Here is a 23,587-nt window from a genome sequence, read left to right as displayed (position 1 = left end):
GAGGTTAATAGAAGCAAAGGTTTGCATACTATTACATTGGCCCTACATCTTTATTGCTGGAGGAAACTGTCACTGCTAAGGCACATCTTGGTAATAAAAAACTTCTTTCACAGTGTGAGATTTATTCCTGATGCAGAAATTTACTAGAGACAAAAATTTTTTTTCAACTGGTAAAGCAAGAATTCTCACATATTATTGAATACTTGGAGACAAATAGACTTTTCCCAAATGATATTTAAGTTACTTAAGACCATTACAAATATCTTTGAAACAAGTATATCATGGCAGTACTGTTTTCAGTAGTTTCTGCTTGATGCTAAGTTTACTTGAGAAGGAGAAAGAATTAAAACAAAACAAAACAAAAAAAAACGGCTGATGAGAAAATCTCATTCCATCAAAAGGAACTCTTAGAAAATGAAACTAGTGTTTAAGATAAACCTCTTCACCCATAATGAAGGCCCTCTAGTTCACATGACTTTATCACTGAAAACTCCAAAAACTCCAAATACACGATGCTCTTAACTTACACCAATGGCATTGTGACAATTAATGTAGCTTTCTCTTTGATAAATTTTGCTGTAGTCATTTCAGTATCCACAGATTCTGGAAGATTCAGATGTAATCTGTACTCAGAAACCTCGATCAATAAGTCATCCTCAGAAACACTAAGGTCACAGTGAGATACTGAATTAATACCAGGTAGTTCAACTTTTAATTCAATTTTCAGAGGTTTCTCATTCTGATCTGCCACAATTTTTAATTCATAGGCTGGTCTCTTCATCTCCACTTCAATCTCTGTACTAGAAATCTCTTCTATCAGACACCTTGTTTTACTTGAAACTTCGTCTTTTGGCAGTAAAAGTTGAGGAAACTGATCTGAATTGCTCACAGTACTGCTTCTTATCTGTTCAAGGGTTAGTTCCTTTCTCATTTTCTCTCTTAAATCTGTGGAATCAGTTTGGATTCCCATCAGATTTTGTTTCATTCTGTGAACACTTCCTTTTATTCTAAATTTGGTAACATGGTAAGAGTTTGAGAGAGTGAATTGGAGTTTTTCCTCAATGCATTTCATGGCCATCTGTATTAGTTGATCTTTTTTCACTTGGTCTTTTTCTGCTGCCTGGAGAACATCAGGATGGTAGGCAACATCAATGACTGTGTAAACATCTGATGTCTCAGACATATCTTCTGGTCTGCCAACACGTAGAGGTACTGCATGAGTGGCTGACTGGGGAGCTGGGATCCTTTTCCACTGACATAGGTTGATAAAAAGTATTTTTTCTTTCGGTTTCAGGATCCTGGTTTGTAGACAGAACTGTGGTTCTGGGGCAGCACAGAGCTGTTTCCCCTCTTTCATCTGCTGTTGAATGAACTTCTCATAGCTCTCAGGGTTACTTTCAGCCAGATCATCTAGGAGGTTCCAGAATTGAGTAACTTGGGTGAGCAGACCCTTTGAGGATGACTCCATGATTGAGATGAATAGGCCTCTTAAGTCTCTTCTCTCGGTTTCTTGACAAACGGCGACGCCTGTTACCAGGGTAACCAGACTGGTACAACATCTAATTGAGTCCGGAAAGCTCCAGGAAGAAAGGTCTTTTTACATCCAGTTCCGGAAGCTTCTGCTGGTGCTGGGCTTGCTTTTCGGCTGAGCCCGACCCACTTCTTTTCCAGGAAGGCGCCCGCCTCCCTTTCTACACCTGTCGACTTCTAGAGTCTATTGAGAGTTTTTATCATGAGAGGATGTTTAACTTTCTCAGATGCTTGTAATGCATCTGTTGAGATAATCATATGATTTCTGTCTTTTATTTTATTAATGTGGTGTGTCACATTTATTATTGTGTATGTTGAGCCATCCTTGCATCCCAGGGATAAATCTCACATAATCACTGTGTATGATCCTTTCAATATGCTGTTGAATTCATTTTGCTAGTATTTTGTTGAGAACTGTTGCATCTATATTCATTAGGGATACTAGTCGGTGGTTTGCTATCCTTATAGTACCCTTATGTGGCTTTGGTATCAGGGTAATGCTGTCCTCATAAAATGAGTTGGAGACTGTTTCTTCCTCTCAATTATTTGGAAGAGTTTGAGAAGAGTTGGCATTAATTCTTTCTTAAATGTTCGATAGATTTCACCCACACAAGGCCATCTGGTGCTGGGCTTTTGTTTATAGGAAGGTTTTTGATTACTGATTCAATCTCCTTACTTGTTATTTGTCCCTTCAGATTTTCTATTTCTTTATGATTCAGATATGGTAGTTTGTATGTTTCTAGGAATTTTTCCATTTCTTCTAGGTCATCCAAATTTTTGGCATATAATTATTCACAATAGTCTCTTATTATCCTTTGTAATGTCTGTCCTTTCATTTATAATTTTATTTATTTAAGTCCTCTCTCATTTTTTCTTAGTGTAGCTGAAACTTTGTCACTTTTGTTTATCTTGTAACCCAGAGAAAACCATAATTCAAAAAGACACAGGGACCCCAATGTTCATTGCAGCACTATTTACAATAGCCAGGTCATGGAAGCAACCTAAATGCTCATCAACAGACGAATGGATAAAGAAGATGTGGTACATATATACAATGGAATATTACTCAGCTATTAAAAGGAACGAAATTGGATCATTTGGAGAGATGTGGATGGATCTAGAGACTGTCATACAGAGTGAAGTAAGTCAGAATGAGGAAAACAAATATTGTATATTAACACATATATGTGGAACCTAGAAAAATGGTACAGATTAACTGGTTTACAGGGCAGAAATTGAGACACAGGTGTAGAAAACATGTACAGACACCAAGGGGGAGAAAGTGGTGGTGGTGGGGTGGTGTGATGATTGGGAGATTGGGATTGACATATATACAATAATATGTAAAAAACGGATAACTAATAAGAACCTCTGTATAAAAAAGTAAGTAAAACAAAATTCAAAAAAACCCAAAATCTTGATTTTGTTGATCTTTTCTATTATTTTTCTAATTCTCTATATCACTTATTTTTACATAATCTTTGGTATCTCCTTACTTCTGCTAAATTTGGGTTTAACTTGGCTTTGTTTTTCTAGTTCCATGAGGTTGTTTATATGAGATCTTTCTCTCTTTTTTGGTAACTTTATTGGAGTATAATTGCTTTACAATGGTGTGTTAGTTTCTGCTTTATAACAAAGTGAATCAGTTATACATATACATATATCCCCGTATCTCCTCATTCTTGTGTCTCTCTCCCACCCTCCCTATCCCACCCGTCTAGGTGGTCACAAACCACCGAGCTGATTTCCCTGTGCTATGCGGCTGCTTTCCACTAGCTATCTATTTTACGTTTGGTAGTGTATATATGTCCATGCCACTCTCTCACTTTCTCACAGCTTACCCTTCCCCCTCCCTATATCCTCAAGTCCATTCTCAAGAAAGTATGTGTCTTTACTCCCGTCTTACCCCTAGGTTCTTCATGACCATTTTTTTCTTTCTTAGATTCCATATATAAATATATATATATATATATATATGTGTGTGTGTGTGTGTGTGTGTGTGTGTTAGCATACGGTATTTGTTTTTCTCTTTCTGACTTAGTTCACTCTGTATGACAGACTCTAGGTCCATCCACCTCACTACAAATAACTCAATTTCATTTCTTTTTATGGCTGAGTAATAGTCCATTGTATATCTGGGCCACATCTTCTTTATCCATTCATATGTTGATGGACACTCAGGTTGATTCCATGTCCTGGCTATTGTAAATAGAGCTGCAATGAACATATTGGTACATGACTCTTTTTGAATTATGGTTTGCTCAGGGTATATGCCCAGTAGTGGAATTGCTGGGTCGTATGGTATTTCTATTTGTACTTCTTTAAGACACTTCCATATTGTTCTCAATACTGGCTGTATCAATTTACATTCCCACCAACAGTGCAAGAGGGTTCCCTTTACTGCACACACTCTCCAGCATTTATTGTTTCTAGATTTTTTTATGATGGCCATTCTGACAGATGGGAGATGATATCACATTGCAGTTTTGATTTACATTTCTCTAATGATTAATGATGTTGAGCATTCTTTCATGTGTTTGTTGGCAATCTGTATATCTTCTTTGGAGAAGTGTCTGTTTAGCTCTTCTGCCCATTTTTGGATTGGGTTGTTTGTTTTTATGTTATTGAGCTGCATAAACGGCTTGTAAATTTTGGAGAATAATCCTTTGTAAGTTGCTTCATTTGCAAATATTTTCTTCCATTCTGAGGGTTGTCTTTTGGTCTTGTTTATGGTTTCCTTTGCTGTGCGAAGGCTTTTAAGTTTCATTAGTCTGATTTGTTTATTTTTGTTTTTATTTCCATTTCTCTAGGAGGTGGGTCAAAAAGGATCTTGCTGTGATTTATGTCATACAGTGTTCTGCCTATGTTTTCCTCTAAGAGTTTGATAGTTTCTGGCCTTACACTTAGGTCTTTAATCCATTTTGAGTTTATTTTTGTGTATGGTGTTAGGGAGTGTTCTAATTTCATACTTTCACATGTACCTGTCCAGTATTCCCAGCACCACTTATTGAAGAGGCTGTCTTTTCTCCATTGTATATTCTTGCCTCCTTTATCAAAAATAAGGTGACCATATGTGCATGGGTTTATCTCTCGGCTTTCTATCCTGTTCCTTTGATCCATATTTCTGTTTTTGCGCCAGTACCATACTTTCTTGATTACTGTAGCACTGTAACAGAGTCTGAAGTCAGGGAGCCTGGTTCCTCCAGCTCCGTTTTCCTTTCTCAAAATTGCTTTGGGTATTCGGGGTCTTTTGTGTTTCCATACAACTTGTGAATTTTTTTGTTCTAGTTCTGTGAAAAATGCCATTGGTATTTTGATAGGGATTGCATTGAATCTGTAGATTGCTTTGGGTAGTAGAGTCATTTTCACAATGTTGATTCTTCCAATCCAAGAACATGGTATATCTCTCCATCTATTTGTATCATCTTTAATTTTTTCATCAGTGTCTTATAATTTTCTGCATACAGGGCTTTTGTCTCCTTAGGTAGGTTTATTACTAGATATTTTATTTTTTTGTTGCAATGGTTAATGGGAATGCTTTCTTAATTTCACTTTCAGATTTTTGATCATTAGTGTATAGGAATGCGAGAGATTTCTGTGCAGTAATTTTGTATCCTGCTATTTACCAAATTCATTGATTAGCTCTAGTAGTTTTCTGGTAGCATCTTTAGGATTCTCTATGTATAGTATCATGTCATCTGAAAACAGTGACAGCTTTACTTCTTCTTTTCTTATTTGGATTCCTTTTATTTCTTTTTCTTCTCTGATTGCTGTGGCTAAAACTTCCAAAATTATGTTGAATAATAACCGTGAGAGTGGGCAACCTTGTCTTGTTCCTGATCTTAGTGGAAATGGTTTCAGTATTTCACCATTGAGGATGATGTTGGCTGTGGGTTTGTTATATATGGCCTTTATTATGTTGAGGAAACTTCCCTCTATGCCTACTTTCTTCAGGGTTTTTGTCATAAATTGGTGTTGAATTTTGTCGAAAGCTTTCTCTGCATCTATTGAGATGATCATATGGTTTTTCTCCTTCAAACTGTTAATATGGTGTATCCCATTGATTGATTTGCGTGTATGGAAGAATCCTTACATTCGTGGGATAAACCCCACTTGGTCATGGTGTATGATCATTTGAATGTGCTGTTGGATTCTGTTTGCTAGTATTTTGTTGAGGATTTTTGCATCTATGTTCATCAGTGATATTGGCCTGTAGTTTTCTTTCTTTGTGACATCTTTGTCTGGTTTTGGTATCAGGGTGATGGTGGCCTCGTAGAATGAGTTTTGGAGTGTTCCTCCCTCTGCTATATTTTGGAAGAGTTTGAGAAGGGTAAGTGTTAGCTCTTCTCTAAATGTTTGATAGAATTTGCCTGTGAAGCCATCTGTTCCTGGGCTTTTGTTTGTTGGAATATTTTTAATCACGGCGTCAATTTCAGTACTTGTGATTGGTCTGTTCATATTTTCTATTTCTTCCTGGTTCAGTTTCAGAAGGTTGTTCATTTCTAAGAATTTGTCCATTTCTTCCAGGTTGTCCATTGTATTGGCATAGAGTTGCTTGTAGTAATCTCTCATGATCCTTTGTATTTCTGCCATGTCAGTTGTTACTTCTCCTTTTTCACTTCTAGTTCTATTGTTTTGTGTCTTCTCCCTTCTTTTCTTGATGAGTCTGGGTAATGGTTTATCAGTTTTTTTTATCTTCTCAAAGAACCACCTTTTAACTTTATTGATCTTTGCTATCATTTCCTTCATTTCTTTTTCATTTATTTCTGATCTGATCTTTATTATTTCTTTCCTTCTCCTAACTTTGGGGTTTTTTTGTTCTTCTTTTTCTAATTGCTTTATGTGTAAGGTTAGGTTGTTTATTTGAGATGTTTCTTGTTTCTTATCGTAGGATTGTATTGCTATAAACTTCCCTCTTAGAACTGCTTTCGCTGCATCTCATAGGTTTTGGGTCATCGTGTTTTCATTGTCTTTTTTCTGTAGGTACTTTTTGATTTTCTCTTTGATTTCTTCAGTGATCTCTTCGTTATTAAGTAGTGTATTGTTTAGCCTCCATGTGCTTGCATTTTTTACAGAATTTTTCCTGTAATTGATATCTTGTCTCATAGCATTGTGGTCCAAAAAGATACCTGATACAATTTCAGATTTCCTAAATTTACCAAGGCTTGATTTCTGACCCAAGATATGATCTATCCTGGAGAATGTTCCATGAGTACTTGAGAAGAATGTGTATTCTGTTGTTTTTGGATGGAATGTCCTATAAATATCAATTAAGTCCATCTTGTTTAATGTATCATTTAAAGCTTGTGTTTCCTTATTTATTTTCATTTTGGATGATCTGTCCATTGGTGAAAGTGAGGTGTTAAAGTCCCCTACTATGTTTGTGTTACTGTCGATTTCCCCTTTTATGCCTGTTAGTATTTGCTCTATGTATTGAAGTGCTCCTATCTTGGCTGCATAAATATTTACAATTGTTATATCTTCTTCATTTACATATCCCTTGATCATTATGTAGTGTCCTTCTTTGTCTCTTGTAATAGTCTTTAATTTAAATTGTATTTTGTCTGATATTAGAATTCCTATGCCAGCTTTCTTTTGAATTCCATTTGCATAGAATATCTTTGTCCATTGCCTCACTTTCAGTCTGTATGTGTCCCTAGGTCTGAAGTGGGTGTCTTGTAGACAGCATATATACAAGTCTTGTTTTTGTATCCATTCAGACAGTCTATGTCTCTTAGTTGGAACATTTAATGCATTTACATTTAAGGTAATTATCGATATGTATATTCCTATTACCATTTTCTTAATTGTTTTGGATTTGTTATAATAGGTCTTTTTTTCTCTTGTGTTTCCTGCCCAGAGAAGTTCCTTTAGCATTTGTTGTAAAGCTGGTTTGGTGGTGCTGAATTCTCTTAGCTTTTGCTTGTCTGTAAAGGTTTTAATTTCTCCATCAAATCTGAATGAAATCCTTGCTGGGTAGAGTTATCTTGGTTGTAGGTTTTTCTCCTTCATCACTTTAAATATGTCCTGCCCCCCCCCCACCCGTCTTCTGGCTTGCAGAGTTTCTGCTGAAAGACCAGCTGTTAACCTTATGGGGATTCTCTTGTGTGTTTTTTGTTGTTTTTCCCTTGCTGCTTTTAATATTTTTTCTTTGTATTTAATTTTTCATAGTTTGATTAATACGTGTCTTGGTGTGTTTCTCCTTGGATTTATCCTGTATGGGACTCTCTGTGTTTCCTGGACTTGATTGACTATTTCCGTTCCCATATTAGGGAAGTTTTCAACTATAACCTCTTCAAATATTTTCTTAGTCCCTTTCTTTTTCTCTTCTTCCTCTGGGACCCATATAATTCGAACGTTGGTGCATTTAATGTTGTCCTAGAGGTCTCTGAGACTGTCCTCAGTTCTTTTCATTCTTTTTTCTGCTCTGCAGTAGTTATTTCCACTATTTTATCTTCCAGGTCACTTATCCGTTCTTCTGCCTTAGTTATTCTGCTCTTGATCCCTTCTAGAGAATTTTTAATTTCATTTACTCTGTTGTTCATCTTCGTTTGTTTGCTCTTTAGTTCTTCTAGTTCCTTGTTAAATGTTTCTTGTATTTTCTCTATGCTATTTCCTAGATTTTGGATCATCTTTACTATCATTATTCTGAATTCTTTTTCAGGTAGACTGCCTATTTCCTCTTCATTTGTTAGGTCTGATGGGTTTTTACCTTGCTCCTTCATCTGCTGTGTGTTTTTCTGTCTTCTCATTTTGCTTAACTTACTGTGTTTGGGGTCTCCTTTTTGCAGGCTGCCGGTTTGTAGTTCCCGTTGTTTTTGCTGTCTGTCCCCTGTGGCTATGGTTGGTTCAGTGGGTTCTGTAGGGTTCCTGGTGGAGGGGCCTACTGCCTGTGTTCTGGTGGGTTAGCCTGGATCTTGTCCTTCTGTTGGGCAGGCCCGCGTCTGGTGGTGTGTTTTGTGTTGTCTGTGGCCTGATTATGATTTTAGACAGCCTCTCTGCTAATGGGTGGGAGTGTGTTCCTGTCTTGCTAGTTGCTTGGCATAGGGTGTCCAGCACTTTAGCTTGCTCTTCGTTGAGTGAAGCTGGGTCTTGGCGTTGAGATGGAGATCTCTTTGTGATTTTCACTGTTTGATATTACGTGGAGTTGGGAGGTCTCTTGTGGACCAGTGTCCTGAAGTTGGCTCTCCCACCTCAGAGGCACTGCCCTGATGCCTGGTTGGAGAACCAGGAGTACTTCATCCCCCCGGAAAAAGGAAAAAAAAAATCTTTGCTCCCAATGTCCCCCTCCTTTATTAGAGATGATTCATTGTCTATTCAGGTATTCCACACATGCAGAGTACATCAAGTTGATGGTGGAGATTTAATCTGCTGCTCCTGAGGCTGCTTGGAGAAGTTTCCCTTTCTCTTTGTTGTTCACACTGCTCCAGGTGTTCAGCTTTGGATTTGGACCTGCCTCTGCGTGTAGGTCGCCGGAGGGCATCTGTTCTTTGCTCAGACAGGACGGGGTTAAAGGAGCAGCTGATTCGGGGGCTCTTGCTCACTCAGGCCAGGGGTGGGAGGGGTATGGATGCAGGGCGAGCCTGCGGCGGCAGAGGCCAGCGTGACTCTGCACCAGGCTGAGGTGTGCCGTGTGCTCTCCCGGGGAAGTTGTCCCTGAATCACGTGACCCTGGCCGTGGTGGGCTGCACAGGCTCCCAGAAGGGGAGGTGTGGATAGTGACCTGTGCTTGCACACAGGCTTGTTGGTGGCGGCAGCAGCAGCTTTAGTGTCCCATGCCCGTCTCTGGTGTCCGCCCTGATAGCCGCAGCTTGTGCCAGTCTCTGGAGTTCCTTTAAGCGGCACTCTTAATCCCCCCTCCTCATGCACCAGGAAACAAAGAGGGAAGAAAAGGTCTCTTGCCTCTTCGGCAGATCCAGACTTTTTCCTGGACTCCCTCCCAGCTAGCTGTGGCGCACTAGTCCCTTCAGGCTGTGTTCATGCAGCCAACCCTAGTCCTCGCCCTGGGATCCGACCAAAGCCCGAGCCTCAGCTCCCAGCCCCCATCCACCCCGATGGGTGAGCAGACAAGCCTCTCAGGCTGGTGAGTGCTGGCCGGCACCGCTCCTCTCTGCAGGAATCTTTCCGCTTTACCCTCCGCACCCCTGTTGCTGCACTCTCCTCTGTGGCTCTGAACCTCCCCCGCTCTGCCACCTGCAGTCCCTGCCTGTGAAGGGGCTTCGTGTGGAAGCCTAGTGTGTGGAAACCTTTCCTCCTTCACAGCTCCCTCCTAGTAGTTCAGGTCCCGTCCCTATTTTTTGTCTTTGTTTTTTCTTTTGCCCTACCCAGGTACATGGGGAGTTTCTTGCCTTTTGGGAGGTCTGAGGTCTTCTGCCAGCGTTCAGTAGGTATTCTATAGGAGCTGTTCCACATGTAGATGTATTTCTGATGTATTTGTCAAGAGGAAGGTGATCTCCGTGTCTTACTCTTCCACCTTCTTGAAGCTCCTTGATCTTTCTTTTTTTTAATGTAGGCATTATAACTATCAACTTCCCTTTCAGGACTTCTCTTGCTTCATCCTATATGTTTTGGTATGTTGTGTTTCCATTTTCATTTATTTCAAGATATTTTTGATTTCCCTTTTGATCATCTTTGACCCATTGATTGGTCAGGCATGTGTTGTTTAATTTCCACATATTTGTGAATTTTCCAGTTTTCCTTATTCATTGATTTCTAGTTTCATATCATGTGGTCAGAAAAGATACTTGATACTTTTTCAGTCTTTTAAAATTTGCTAAGACTTGTTTTGTGACCACATATGATCTATCCTGGAGAACGTTGCATGTGCACTTGAGAAGGATGTGTGTTATGCTCATTGTGAATGGAATGTTTGGTATATGTCTGTTAGGTTCATTTGGTCTAAAGTATAGTTCAAGTCTAATGTTTTCAGATTGATTGTCTATCTGGGTGATCTATCCATGGTCAAAACTTGTTTATTGAAGTCCCTATTGTTATCATACTGTTGTCTATTACTCCCTTCAGATCTGTTAGTGTTTGCTTAATATGTTTAGGTGCTCTGATGTTGGGTTCCTATATATTTACAATTGTTATCTTCTTTTTTTTTTTTTTTTTTTTTTTTTTTGCTGTACACAGGCCTCTCACTGTTGTGGCCTCTCCCGTTGAGGAGCACAGGCTCCAGACGCACAAGCTCAGCGGCCATGGCTCACGGGCCCAGCCGCTCCGCGGCATGTGGGATCTTCCCGGACCGGGGCACGAACCTGTGTCCCCTGCATTGGCAGGCGGACTTTCAACCACTGCGCCACCAGGGAAGCCCCAATTGTTATCTTCTTGATGAATTGAGCACTTTTTCTCATTACAATTTTTGACTTAAAATCTGTTTTCTCTAAAGAATGAAATTTTTCCATTTGCACCAACATGATGGACTTGGGGGGATATTATGCTAAGTCAGATAAGTAAGACAGAGAAGAAAAATACTGTATGATATCACTTATATGTGGAATCTAAAAAATACAACAAACTAGTGAATAAAACTAAAAAGAAGCAGACTCACAGATATAGGGAATAAACAGTGATTACCAGTGTGGGGAGAGAAGGAGAGAGGGGCAATATAGGGGTAGAGGCAAAAAAAAAGGTTATTATGGGATTATAATGAAATCATGTGTGTGAAACATAAAAATTGTAAAGCACTTTAGAATTTTAAAAATCTTTCATTCAATAAAAAAAAATAAAGTTAGTTTTGTCTGATATTAGTACCCCTGTCTCTTTTGGTTTCCACATCCGTGGAATATCTTTTTCACCCCTTCACTTTGAGCCTATGTGTGTCCTTGAAGCTGAAGTGAGTCTCTTATAGGCAACATATAGCTGGGTCTTGTTTTTACTTAATCATCAAGTAACTTTATGCCTTTTGATTGGAGAATTTAATCTATTTACACTCAAAGTAATTTTTGATAGGTAAGGACTTACTATTAAAAGCTTATTAATTGTTCTCTGGCTGTTTTGAAGTTCCTTTGCTCCTTTTTACTTCTCTTACTGTCTTCCTTTTCAATTGATGATTTTTCCACAGTAATGTACTTTGATTCTCTTTTCTTTATTTTGTGTTCATGTATTATAGGATTTTTTGTGTGTGGTTACCCTGAGGCTTACTGGAAACATTTTATTGATATAACAGTCTAAGTTAAGCTAATAACAACTCAATATTGGTTGCATACAAAAACTCTACCCTTTTGCTCCCTCCATTTTATGTTTTTGATGTCACAATTTACATGTATTTATATTGTGTAGCCATTAACAAATTATTGTAGCTATATTTTAAACATCTTTATTGGAGTATAATTGCTTTACAATGGTGTGTTTGTTTCTGCTTTATAACAAAGTGAGTCAGCTATACATATACATATATCCCCATCCCCCTATCTCCTCCCTATTTTTAATACTTTTGTCCTTTAACTTTTATACTAGAGTTATGTGGTCAACATACCACCCTATTACAGTATTAGAGATTTCTAAATCAGACTATATACTTAACATTACCAGTTTGTTACACATTTTCTTATGTTTTCATATTACTCATTAGCATCCTTTCATTTCAGCTTGAAGAACTCCTTTTAGCATTTCCTGTAAGGCAAATTTGGTGGTGATGAACTCCCTCATCTTTTGTTTTTTCGAGAAAGTCTTTATCTCATCTTCATTTCTGAAGGACAACGTTGCTAGGTAAAGTCATCTTGGTTGGCAGCTTTTTCTTTCAGCACTTTAAATATATCATCTCATTCTCTCCTGGTCTTCAAGGTTCTGCTGGGTTCCCTTGTATAAGAGATTTTTTTCTCTTTCTGCTTTAAAAATCTCTTCTGTATTAGCTTTTAGACAGTTTTATTATAATGTTTCTTAGAAAAGATTGTTTTGGATTGATATTATCAGGTGGCCTCCTAGCTTCATGAATTTGGATATCCAAATCTCTCCCCAGGTTTGGGAAGTTCTCAGCTATTATTTATTTAAACTTTCTCCTTCTCTTCTCTTTCTGGGATTCCAATGACACCATAGATTGTTTATTGTAATGATGTCCCATAAGTCCTATAGACTTTTTCATTCTTTTTTTCTTTTTGTTCCTCTGACTCAATAATTTCAAATGATCTGTCTTTGAGCTCATTGATCTGTTTGGTCCCATCTGATGATGAAGCTCTCTATTGAGTTCATTTCAGTCACTGTATCCTCAGCTCCACAATTTTTGTTTGGTTCTTCTTTATGTTTTCTATCTCTTTGTTGGACTTAATTTTGTTTTTGTATTTTTTCTGACTTTGTTAAATTGTTTATCTGTGTTCTCTTATAGCTCTCACAGCATCTTTAGAAAAATTACTTTGAATTCTTTTTCAGACAATTCACATAACTCCATTTCTTTAAGGTCAGTTACTAGAAGTTTACTATGTTCCTTTGGTGGTGTCATATTTTCCTGATTCTTTGTGATCCCTGTAGTCTTGCATAGGTTCCTGCACATTTGAAGATTCAGTCACCCTTTCCAGACTTTATGGACTGACTTTTGTAAGGAAAGGACTTCACTTGCAATTGAAGCATGATGGAGCATGATGTGACCCTGGATTTGGTGGTGAAGGGCACAAGTTCAGGGGCATGTGGTGGCTCCAGGTCTGAGTGGAGTCATGATGTCTTGTCAGCTCAGGCTGCTGGGATCCACAGCATCAATAAATGTGTGGTGAGCACTGTGGGGGCTTGCAGTGGCTACAGGGGTTGTTGGGGTCCTCAGCTGTACCTCCAGGCCTAGCAGCTAGAGACCAGGGCAGGCAGTGGTGGTAGCTGGAGCTGGTGGCATGCACATGCTTGGCTATGGGGGCCAGCTGCAGGTGCCTGTATAGTGGGAGGGGCTTCTTGCAGACATACACACAGTGGTGGGGGCCAGGGCCAACAGTAAGGGACTGGGCCAACTGTTGGTTCACACTGGCAGCTGTGGAGGACCTGGGTATTGGCATGCATTCCTGTTGCTGTAGGGTCTTCCCATGAGTGCACATACAGCAGTTGAGGCCAGGGAAGGAAATCAGCTAGAGTTATGCAGGTGCAAACCTGGAGGGGCTAGTAGCGGGTGAGACCAGTTGTTCAGGCTAAAGACAGGAGACAGGACAAGAGCCAGGTCCACAGCAGTTTCAGGGGCCTTGTTTGTTGGCATGCACTATAGTGGCTGCAGTGTCTCCACATGGGTTTGTGCCCAACAGTGGATGTGGGTGATGAGGGTCAGGCCAGGGGTATGCAGGTGCATAGCTAGGGGATGGGGGAGGCTAGATGCAGGTGAGCCCATTGGTGGCTCACCTGGATATAAGGCCAGTGACTGGATATAAGGCCAAATCTAGACCCATAAGCAGCTGTGAGGACCTTGACTTCAGGATCTTGCCATGGGCACAGACGTAGCAGTGATGAGAGGCAGGGTGTCGGCGTGCTAGTGCACTGCTCGAGGGACTATCCCCAAGCACTCATATAGCAGTTAGGGTCAGCCACAGGCATCTAGACTAGTGTCTTGCATTCACATGGCTACAGAGGCCTGGGCTGGCTGCTGGTACAGATCTCAGCCTCCAGCAGGAGCGGGTAGAGGGAGCTGGGAGGGTCTTGGGTAGCTGGCATCTGTGAATGCGAATACCTGTGGAGCAAAAAATGGTGAAATCTGCAGGAGGTCCACACAGGCTGTGCTGGCCATTGGTTTCTTTAGTGGCAAAGGCTGCTGGGTCCTCTATAGAGCAGGCCACTGGGAACCATGGACTCTCCTGCTACATAGCTAATCCTGGTAGCCCTGCTCTCTTTCTTGTTCCTTGCCACCTCTATATGTCTCAGCTTTGCCAGTCTCGGTGAGAAAAAACTGAAATGGGTCCTCCATGTGGTGCCTTGAAAGGGTGGGGAAGCTGGTCACTCACTGCATTCTCCCTTTCCTATCAATGGAACTCTTTCTAGCTGGAGAGTTACTTCTTGGCACTGAGTAATGTCAGCTTGGGGGATGGGATGATGCAGGCAAAATGAAGCTGTTGTTCCTTCTCTTTTTGTGTGGTTATTCTTAGGTTTTTTGTTCCACTGTGTTGCTGAAGTCTCTTCAGTGGACTCTTGTGGTCTCCCAGAGCTGTTTCTGTTTGTGGCTAGCTATGTAATTGTTGATCTTTGTGGGAAGACAGAGGCTTGGTATTCTACTTCACCATCTTGATGACATCACTCCTTAGCTTTGGCTTTGATATTTGCAGACTGAATAGCCAATATATTCTTCAACTTTTAATTAATTAGTTTATGTTGTGGCAACAAACAATTCCAAAATTTCGATGGCTTACAACAAACATTCCCAGTGATTCTTACATGAGGGCTAATGGTTAATTACAGCTTTGCTGTTTGGCTGGGCCTCATGAATCTTTTCATTCAGTGACCCAAGCTAAAGGTACTGCCACTCCCTTTGGCCCACTCTTCTCTTGTTGGAAAGCTAAAGCTTGAGGGAGACAGGGCCAAACCATGAAAGGGTATTTAAACCTTCTTTTCTGATGTGAGGTATACCATATCCACTATATTAGTTAGCTATTGCTAAATGACAAATTACAAAAAAGTTAGTGGCTTACAACAACACATTTATTGTCTCACATTTCCTGTGGGTCAGGAGTCTGGACATTGCTTAACTGGATCCACTGCTTAAAGGTTCACCAGCTACTTGCTGGCTGTAAGCTGAAGGCTACCCTCATCTCCTAAAGGTTGCCCTCAGCTCCTAGAGGCCGCCAACAGTTCTAGATGCTGTTTGCAGTTCCTAGAGGCCTCTCCACAGTTCCTTGCAATGTGACAACAGGGCTGATGACTTCATGAAGCTAGAAAGAAGAGTCTCTAAAGTAAATCTGCTAGCAAGACTAGATCTTATATCATGTAATATAATCATGGAAGTGACATTTCATCACCTTTGCCATATTCCATCAGTTAGAGGCATATTACAAGTCCCACCCAAACTCAAGGGGTAGGGATTGCAAAAGGGCACGAACACCAGGTAAGGATCACGGAGACAATTCTAGAGTCTGTACACCACATTTACTTACATTCTATTGACTGAAGTAAGTCACATGGCTGGCCAATTCCCTAAACGATGGGGCAGTAAGGTATACTCGGCCTACAGGGTGGGGAAGGAATAAATAATGTTGAGTATGTAATACAATCTACCAAAAACTTAATTTCTGGCCTTCTTAAGCTTGTGTGTAATCAATAATCATGTGATAACCTGTCATATTCATTACCATAATAATGATAGCAATATAAACAAGGGAAGTCAGTAAGACTTATTGTTAACATCTTAATATTCACTTTTTAAAAACATATTTATTGGAGTATAATTGCTTTACATTGTTGTGTTAGTTGCTGCTGTAAAACCAAGTGAATCAGCTATACGTATACATATATCCCCATATCCCCTCCCTCTTCTGTTGCACTCCCACGCTCCCCATCCCACCCCTCTAGGTGGTCACAAAGCATAAGCTGATCTCCCTGTGCTAGGTGGCTGCTTCCCACCAACTATCTATTTATCATTTGGTAGTGTATAAATGTCGATGCAACTCTCTCACTTCAGCTCAGCTTAACCGTCCCCCTCCCCGTGTCCTCAATTCCATTCTCTACGTCTGTGTCTTTATTCCTGTCCTGCCCCTAGGTTCTTCAGAACCATTTTTTCTTTTTATATTCCATATATATGTGTTAGCATACGGTATTTGTTATTCTCTTTCTGACTTACTTCACTCTGTATGACAGACAGACTCTAGGCCTATCCAACTCACTACAAATAACTCAATTTCATTTCTTTTTATGGCTGAGTAATATTCCATTGTATATATGTGCCACATCTTCTTTATCCATTCATCTGTCAATGGACACTTAGGTTGCTTCCATGTCCTGGCTATTGTAAATAGTGCTGCAATGAACATTGTGGTACATGACTCTTTTTTAATTACGGTTTTCCCAGGGTATATGCCCAGTAGTGGGATTGCTGGGTCATATAGTAGTTCTATTTTTAGATTTTTAAGGAACCTCCATACTGTGTTCCATAGTGGCTGTATCAATACACATTCCCACCAAGAGTGGAAGAGGGTTCCCTTTTCCCCACACCCTCTGGAGCATTTATTGTTTGTAGATTTTTTGATGATGGTTATTCTGACTGGTGTGAGGTGATACCTCATTGTAGTTTTGATTTCCATTTCTCTAATGATTAGTGATGTTAAGCATCCTTTCATGTGTTTGTTGGCAATCAGTATGTCTTCTTTGGAAAAATGTCTGTTTAGGCCTTCTGCCCATTTTTGGATTGGGTTGTTTGTTTTTTGCCATTGAGCTTCATGAGCTGTTTGTAAATTTTGGAGATTAATCCTTTGTCAGTTGCTTCATCTGTAAATATTTTCTCCTATTCTGAGGGTTGTCTTTTCATCTTGTTTACAGTTTCCTTTGCTGTGCAAAAGCTTCTAAGTTTCATTAGGTCCCATTTTTAAATTTTTGTTTTTATTTCCATTTCTCTAGGAGGTGGGTTAAAAAGTATCTTGCTGTGATTTATTTCTTAGAGTGTTCTGCATATGTTTTCCTCTAAAAGTTTTATAGTATCTGGCCTTACATTTAGGCCTTTAATCCATTTTGAGTTTATTTTTGTGTATGGTGTTAGGAAGTGTTCTAATTTCATTCTTTTACATGTAGCTGTCCAATTTGCCCAGCACCACTTATTGAAGAGGCTGTCCTTTCTCCATTGTATATTTTTGCCTTCTTTATCAAAGATGGGTGACCATATGTGCATGGGTTTACCTCTGGGCTTTCTATCCTATTCCATTGATCTATATTTCTCTTTGTGTGCCAGTACCATACTGTCTTGATTACTGTAGTTTGTAGTATAATCTGAAGTCAGGGAGCCTGATTCCTCCAGTTCAGTTTTTGTAAAGCAATTATACTCCAATAAAGATGTTTAAAAAATAAAATAAATTCTTTTTCTAGTTCTGTGAAAAATGCCATTGGTAGTTTGATAGGGATTGAATTGAATCTGTAGATTGCTTTGGGTAGTATAGTCATTTTCACAATTAACATTCACTTTTTTTTTTTTTTTTGCAGTACGCGGGCCTCTCACTGTTGTGGCCTCTCCCATTGTGGAGCACAGGCTCCGGACACGCAGGCTCAGTGGCCATGGCTCACGGGCCCAGCCGCTCCGCGACATGTGGGATCTTCCCGGACCGGGGCACGAACCTGTGTCCCCTGCATCGGCAGGCGGACTCTCAACCACTGCGCCACCAGGGAAGCCCTAACATTCACTCCTAAACATAGATAAGCATTTTTAGATGGAATTTGAAGAGAAAGTATTGTCATATATTCTATATGTTTTACTTCTATCAATCAGTTGAAGAATAAATATATATCTAATATGGCAAAAGTAAAATATAACAAAAACTAATGCTGGTTGTAACAACTGTTAGTTTTACCTCTATAAAACTTAAGAACTTTCAAATAGTTAAATAGAGAAGTATATTGGTGGTTAATAAAAATTTTTAAATAGTGTACTCACTAGATAACCTTAGGAAGAATAATATATCAATTTCAAACTATAAAGTCTGTAAAATTTTTAAGTAACAGAGATCCAAATATATTATAATTCTAAACTGTAGACTTGTTTGAGGTATTAGCATTCATAATACTAAACAAAATAACCTTTAAGTATATACTTAATGTTTAGTGATTAATTTCATTATTCTTTCAAGAAAAAATACCTTATTTGGAAATTGTTCACATCTTATGAGGATGGCTTAAAACCAGTATGTCAACTTTTCCATCTCAAATTTTTCAAGGAAGGAAAGTCTCAAAAATGCAGGTTAAAGAATTCTTTCCAAAGGAAATGACAAACTAAAACCCGAAGGATTTAGCCAGGCAAAAGTATAGTGAAGAAACTGGAGGGAAATTCTAAGTAGAGGGGGTGGCATATAAAAGAATGAGAAGGCTGAGTACATGTTAAGGGGCTGAAGTGCTGTGAGGAAGGTATATTAGTTTACTATCCTACCACAACTTAATGACCTAAAACAACATACATTTATTATCTCACAGTTTCTATGTGTCAAGAATCCAGGCAAAGTTAAGCTGGGTTCTCTGTAAGGCTGAAGTTAAAATCTTAGCCAAGGCTGGGCTCTAATCTAGAGGTTTAACTAGAGAAGGGGCCACTTCCAAGCTTAGTCCAGTTGTTGGCAGAATTCTTTTCCTTGTGGCTTTAGGAATCACAGCAGGTTGCTTCTTCCAAGCCAGCAATGGGGGGGGGGGTGGGGGGAGAGAGAGAGAGAGAGAGAGAGAGAGAGAAAGTGAGAGAGAGACTCTATAAAAGTCAGCTAGTGGTATGGCCAAGATGGCAGAGTAGGAAGATCCTGAACTCACCTCCTTCTAAGGACACACCAAAATTACAACTATTTACAGAGCAACTATCATTAATAACTGAAGACTAGCAGAAAATATTTTCTACAGCTAAACATATAAAGAGGGAATCACAATGAGAATGGTAGGAGGGAAAGAGACACAGTATAATCAAGACCCACACCCCCAGGTAGGCAACCCACAAATGGGAGGATAATGGCAATTGCAAACGTTCTCCTCAAGGAGTGAGGAGTCTGAGCCCCATATTAGTCTCCCCGGCCTCAGGGGTCTTGCACTGGGAAGACAAGACCCCAAAACTTCTGGCTTTGAAGGCCAGTGGGGCTTGCATATAGGAGAGCTGGAGAGCTATAGGAAACAGACTTTATTAAAAGGCACATGAAAATTTTCATGTGCTCCAAGTTCCAGCACAGAGGAAGTCATTTGAAAGTAACCAAGGTCAGAAGCATTTGTTGATCTTGGAGAGCCTCCTAGAGAGGCAGGTGGCAACTGGGACTCCCTCTGAAATCATAGATGCTGGCAGTACCAACTTTTGGGAATTCATTCTACCACGAGGACACTGGTGCTGGCAAGCATTATTTTGGAGTCCTCTCTCTAACCTAAGAGCACCAGGGACTTATTCACCCACCAGCAAGTTGGCACAAACCCTGGGAAACACAGGCCCCACAGCCAGTCACACTGTGTCCCCAGCCCTGCCCACCAGCAATCCAGTACCAGCACCAGAACCCTCTGGGCCACAGAGCAAGCCATGCCGGGACCCAACCCTGCCCATTAGTGGGTTGGCAGCCCCATTTAAGGCAGGGCCTGGCAGCCAACCAGGTCAGGGTTCAGTCCTGCCTACCAGTGCACGTACAGTAGTCAGGCCCACCACAACAGAGCTTCCCACCCAACCCACATAGGGGGAAACCCCTAGAGCACATAGCTCTGGTGACCAGAGGGGAATGCACAGCTAGGCCCCATAGGATGTCTCCTACATAAGGCCATTTCTCCAAGATCAGGAAATGTAACTAACCTACCTAATACATAGAAATAAACAGAGAATTAGGCAAAATGAGGAGACAAAGGAATATGTTCCAAACTAAGGAGTAAAACCAAACCTCAAAAAAAAAAAAACACTAAACAAAATGAAATAAGCAATCTACCCAATAAAGAGTACAAGGTTATGATCATAAAGAGGCTAAGTGAACTTGGGAAAAGAATGGGTGAACACAATAAGTTTAACAAAAAGTTGGAAAATATGAAGTAAAAACAAACAGAGCTGAAGAATACAACTGAAGTTAAAAATACACTAGAAGTAATCAGCAGTAGATAGGTGGTACAGATGAACCTATCAGTGAGCTGGAAGAAAGAGTAGTGGAAATCACCCAAGCTGAACAGAAAAACCAATTTTAAAAAATAAGGACAGTTTAAGAGACCTCTGGGATAACACCAAGCATGCTAACATTTGCATTATAGGGGTCCCAGAATGAGAAAAGAGAGAGAAAGAGACAGAGAACTTACTTATTTGAAAAAATAAGAGCTAAAAAGTTCCCTATCCTGGAAAAGGAAACAGGCATCCAGGTCCAGGATGCACAGAGAGTCCCAAACAAGATGAAGCCAAAGAGGTCCACACCAAGACACTTTATTTTAAAACTGGCAATAAAAAAATCTCACTACTGGGCATATACCCTGAGAAAACCATAATTCAAAAAGAGTCATGTACCACAATGTTTATTGTAGCTCTATTTACAATAGCCAGGACATGGAAGCAACCTAAGTGTCCATCAACAGATGAATGGATAAAGAAGATGTGGCACATATATACAATGGAATACTACTCAGACATAAAAAGAAATGAAACTGAGTTATTTGTAGTGAGGTGGATAGACCTAGAGTTTTTCACACAGAATGAAGTAAGTCAGAAAGAGAAAAACAAATACCGTATGCTAACACATATATATGGAATCTAAAAAAAGAAAACGGTTTTGAAGAACCTAGGGGCAGGACAGGAATAAAGATTCAGATGTAAAGAATGGACTTGAGGACACGGGGAGGGGGAATGGTAAGTTGGGATGAAGTGAGAGAGTGGAAATGACATATATACACTACCAAATGTAAAATCGATAGCTAGTGGGAAGCAGCCACATAGCACAGGGAGATCAGCTTGGTGCTTTGTGACCACCTAGAGGGGTTGGATAGGGAGGGTGGGAGGGAGTGAGACACAAGAGGGAGGGGATATGGGGATATATGTATACATATAGCTGATTCACTTTTTTATACAGCAGAAACTAGCACAACATTGTAAAGCAATTATACTCCAATAAAGATGTCTAAAAAAGTGTCAAAAATTAAAAGTAAAGAGAGAATCTTAATAGCAGCAAGAGAAAGGCAATGAGTTATATTCAAGAGAACTCCTGTAAGACTATCAGCTGACTTTCAGCAGAAAATTTGCAGCCCAGAAGGGAGTGGCATGATATATTTAAAGTGATGAAAGGAAAAAACCTACAACAGAGAATACTCTACCTGGCAAGGCTATCACTCAGATTTGAAGGAAAGATCAACAGTTTTACAGACAAGCTAAAGCTAAAAAAGTTGAGACCCATTGAATCAGCTTTACAAGAAATGTTAAAGGGACTTCTCTAAGCAGAAAAGAAAAGACCCCCACAACTAGAAATATGAAAATTATGAAAGGAAAAATCTCACTGGTAAAGGCAAACATACAGTAAAGGTAGTAAATTATCTACTTATAAAGCTAGTAAGAGAGTTAAGAGACAAAAATAGTAAAATCAGTCATATCTACCATAAGTAGTTAAAGTGATAAAAGAAAATTACATGATGTCAAAACATTAAACGTGTTACGGGGGATTAAAATGCAGGGTTATAGGATGCATTTGAACTTAAAATATCATCAACCTAAAATAATCATATATATATATATATATATATATATATATATGATTGTATATATGCTGTTATACATGAACCTCATGGTAACCACAAGCCAAAACTCTGTAAGAGATACAAAAAATAGAGAAAGGAATTCAAACATAAAACTAATAGTCATCAAATCACAAGGGAAGAGAAGAAAAGAACAAAAAAATACTATAAAAACAAGAAACAATTAAGAAAATGACAATAAGTACATTCCTATCAGGATTTACTTTAAGTGTGAATGGACTCAATGCTCCAATCAAAAGTGGCCAGATGGGTACAAAACAAGACCCATATATATGCTACCTACAAGACACTCACTTCACATCTAAAGACACACACACTGAAAGTGAAGGGATGGAAAAAAGGTGTTTCATGAAAATGGAAACAAAAGGGAAGGTGGGGTATCAATCTTTATATCAGATAAAATAGACTTTACAACAAAGACTGTCACAAGAGACAGAGAAGGTAATTACAGAGAGACCAATCCAACAAGAAGATATAAAATTTGTAAATATATATGCACCCAAAATAGGAACACCTAAATAGATCAAATATTAACAGATATAATGGGAGAAATTGACAGTAACACAATAATAGTAGGGGACTTTAACACCTCACTTACATCAATAGACAGATCACCCACACAGGAAATCCATATGGAAACATGGGCCTTAAATAATACATAGAACAGATGGACTTAATAGATATATGTAGGACATTCCATCCAAAAGCAGCAGAATATACATTCTTTTCAAGTGCACATGAAACATTCTCCAGGACAGATCATATGCTAGGCCACAAAACAAGTCTCAGTAAATTTAAAAAGATCAAAATCAAATCAAGCATCTTTTCTGACTACTATGGTATGAGACTAGAAATCAACTACAAGAAAAAAACTGCAAAAACACAAACACATGGAGACTAAACAGTATGCTGCTAAACAACCACTGTGTCACTAAAGAAATCAAATAGGAAATCAAAAATTATCTGGAGAAAAATGAAAATGGAAACACAATGATCCAAAAATCTATGGGATGCAACAAAAGCAGTTCTAAGAGGGAAGCTTATAGTACCTCTTAGAAACAAGAGAAATCTCAAATAAACAATCTAACCTTACACACAAAGGAACTAGAAAAAGAAGTACAAAACCCCCAAAGTTAGAAGAAGGAAAGAAATGACAAATATCAGAGCAAAACTAAATAAAAAAGAAACTAAAAAAAATAGAAAAGAACAACGAAACTAAGAGCTGGTTCTTCTGAAAGAAAGAAATTGATAAATCTTTAGTCAGACGCATCAAGAAAAAAAGAGAAAGGGTCTAAATAAATAAAATCAGAAAGGGAAGAGAAGTTACAACTGACACCACAGAAATACAAAGGATCACAAGAGGTTCCTACTAAAAATTATACATCAATAAAATGGACAACCTAGAAGAAATAGAAAAATTCATCAAAATGTATAATTTCCTAAGGCTGAATTGGTAAGATATGGAGAATATGAACAGATAGATTATCAGTAATTAATTGAATCAGCAATTTAAAAAACCTCCCAACAAACAAAAGGCCAAGACCAGATGGCTTCACAGGTGATTTCTACCAAACATTTAAAAAAGAGTTAACACCTATCCTTTTCAAATTATTCCAAAAAATTAAAGAGGAAGGAACTCTTTCAAACTCATTCTATGAGGACAGCATTACCCTGATACCAAAACCAGATAAAGACACCACACAAAAGAAAATTACCAGCCAATATCATTGATGAACATAGATGT

At 39.1% G+C, this 23,587-nt stretch overlaps 1 protein-coding gene across 1 annotated transcript; it reads right to left on the bottom strand.

Moving 5' to 3' along the window:
- Positions 1-339: 339 nt before the first annotated feature.
- On the bottom strand, positions 340-1,705 carry LOC125962982 (PIH1 domain-containing protein 2-like). The gene has a single exon (XM_049704635.1). The coding sequence runs from the start codon at positions 1,466-1,468 to the stop codon at positions 524-526; it is 945 nt and encodes a 314-aa protein (XP_049560592.1). The 5' UTR covers positions 1,469-1,705; the 3' UTR covers positions 340-523.
- Between the last annotated feature and the right edge of the window lie 21,882 nt (positions 1,706-23,587).

Source organism: Orcinus orca, chromosome X (genome assembly GCF_937001465.1).
Source record: "Orcinus orca chromosome X, mOrcOrc1.1, whole genome shotgun sequence".
NCBI lineage: Eukaryota > Metazoa > Chordata > Mammalia > Artiodactyla > Delphinidae > Orcinus > Orcinus orca.
The sequence above is the reverse complement of the archived record's forward strand: the minus strand, read 5'-3'. Positions and strand labels throughout refer to the sequence as shown.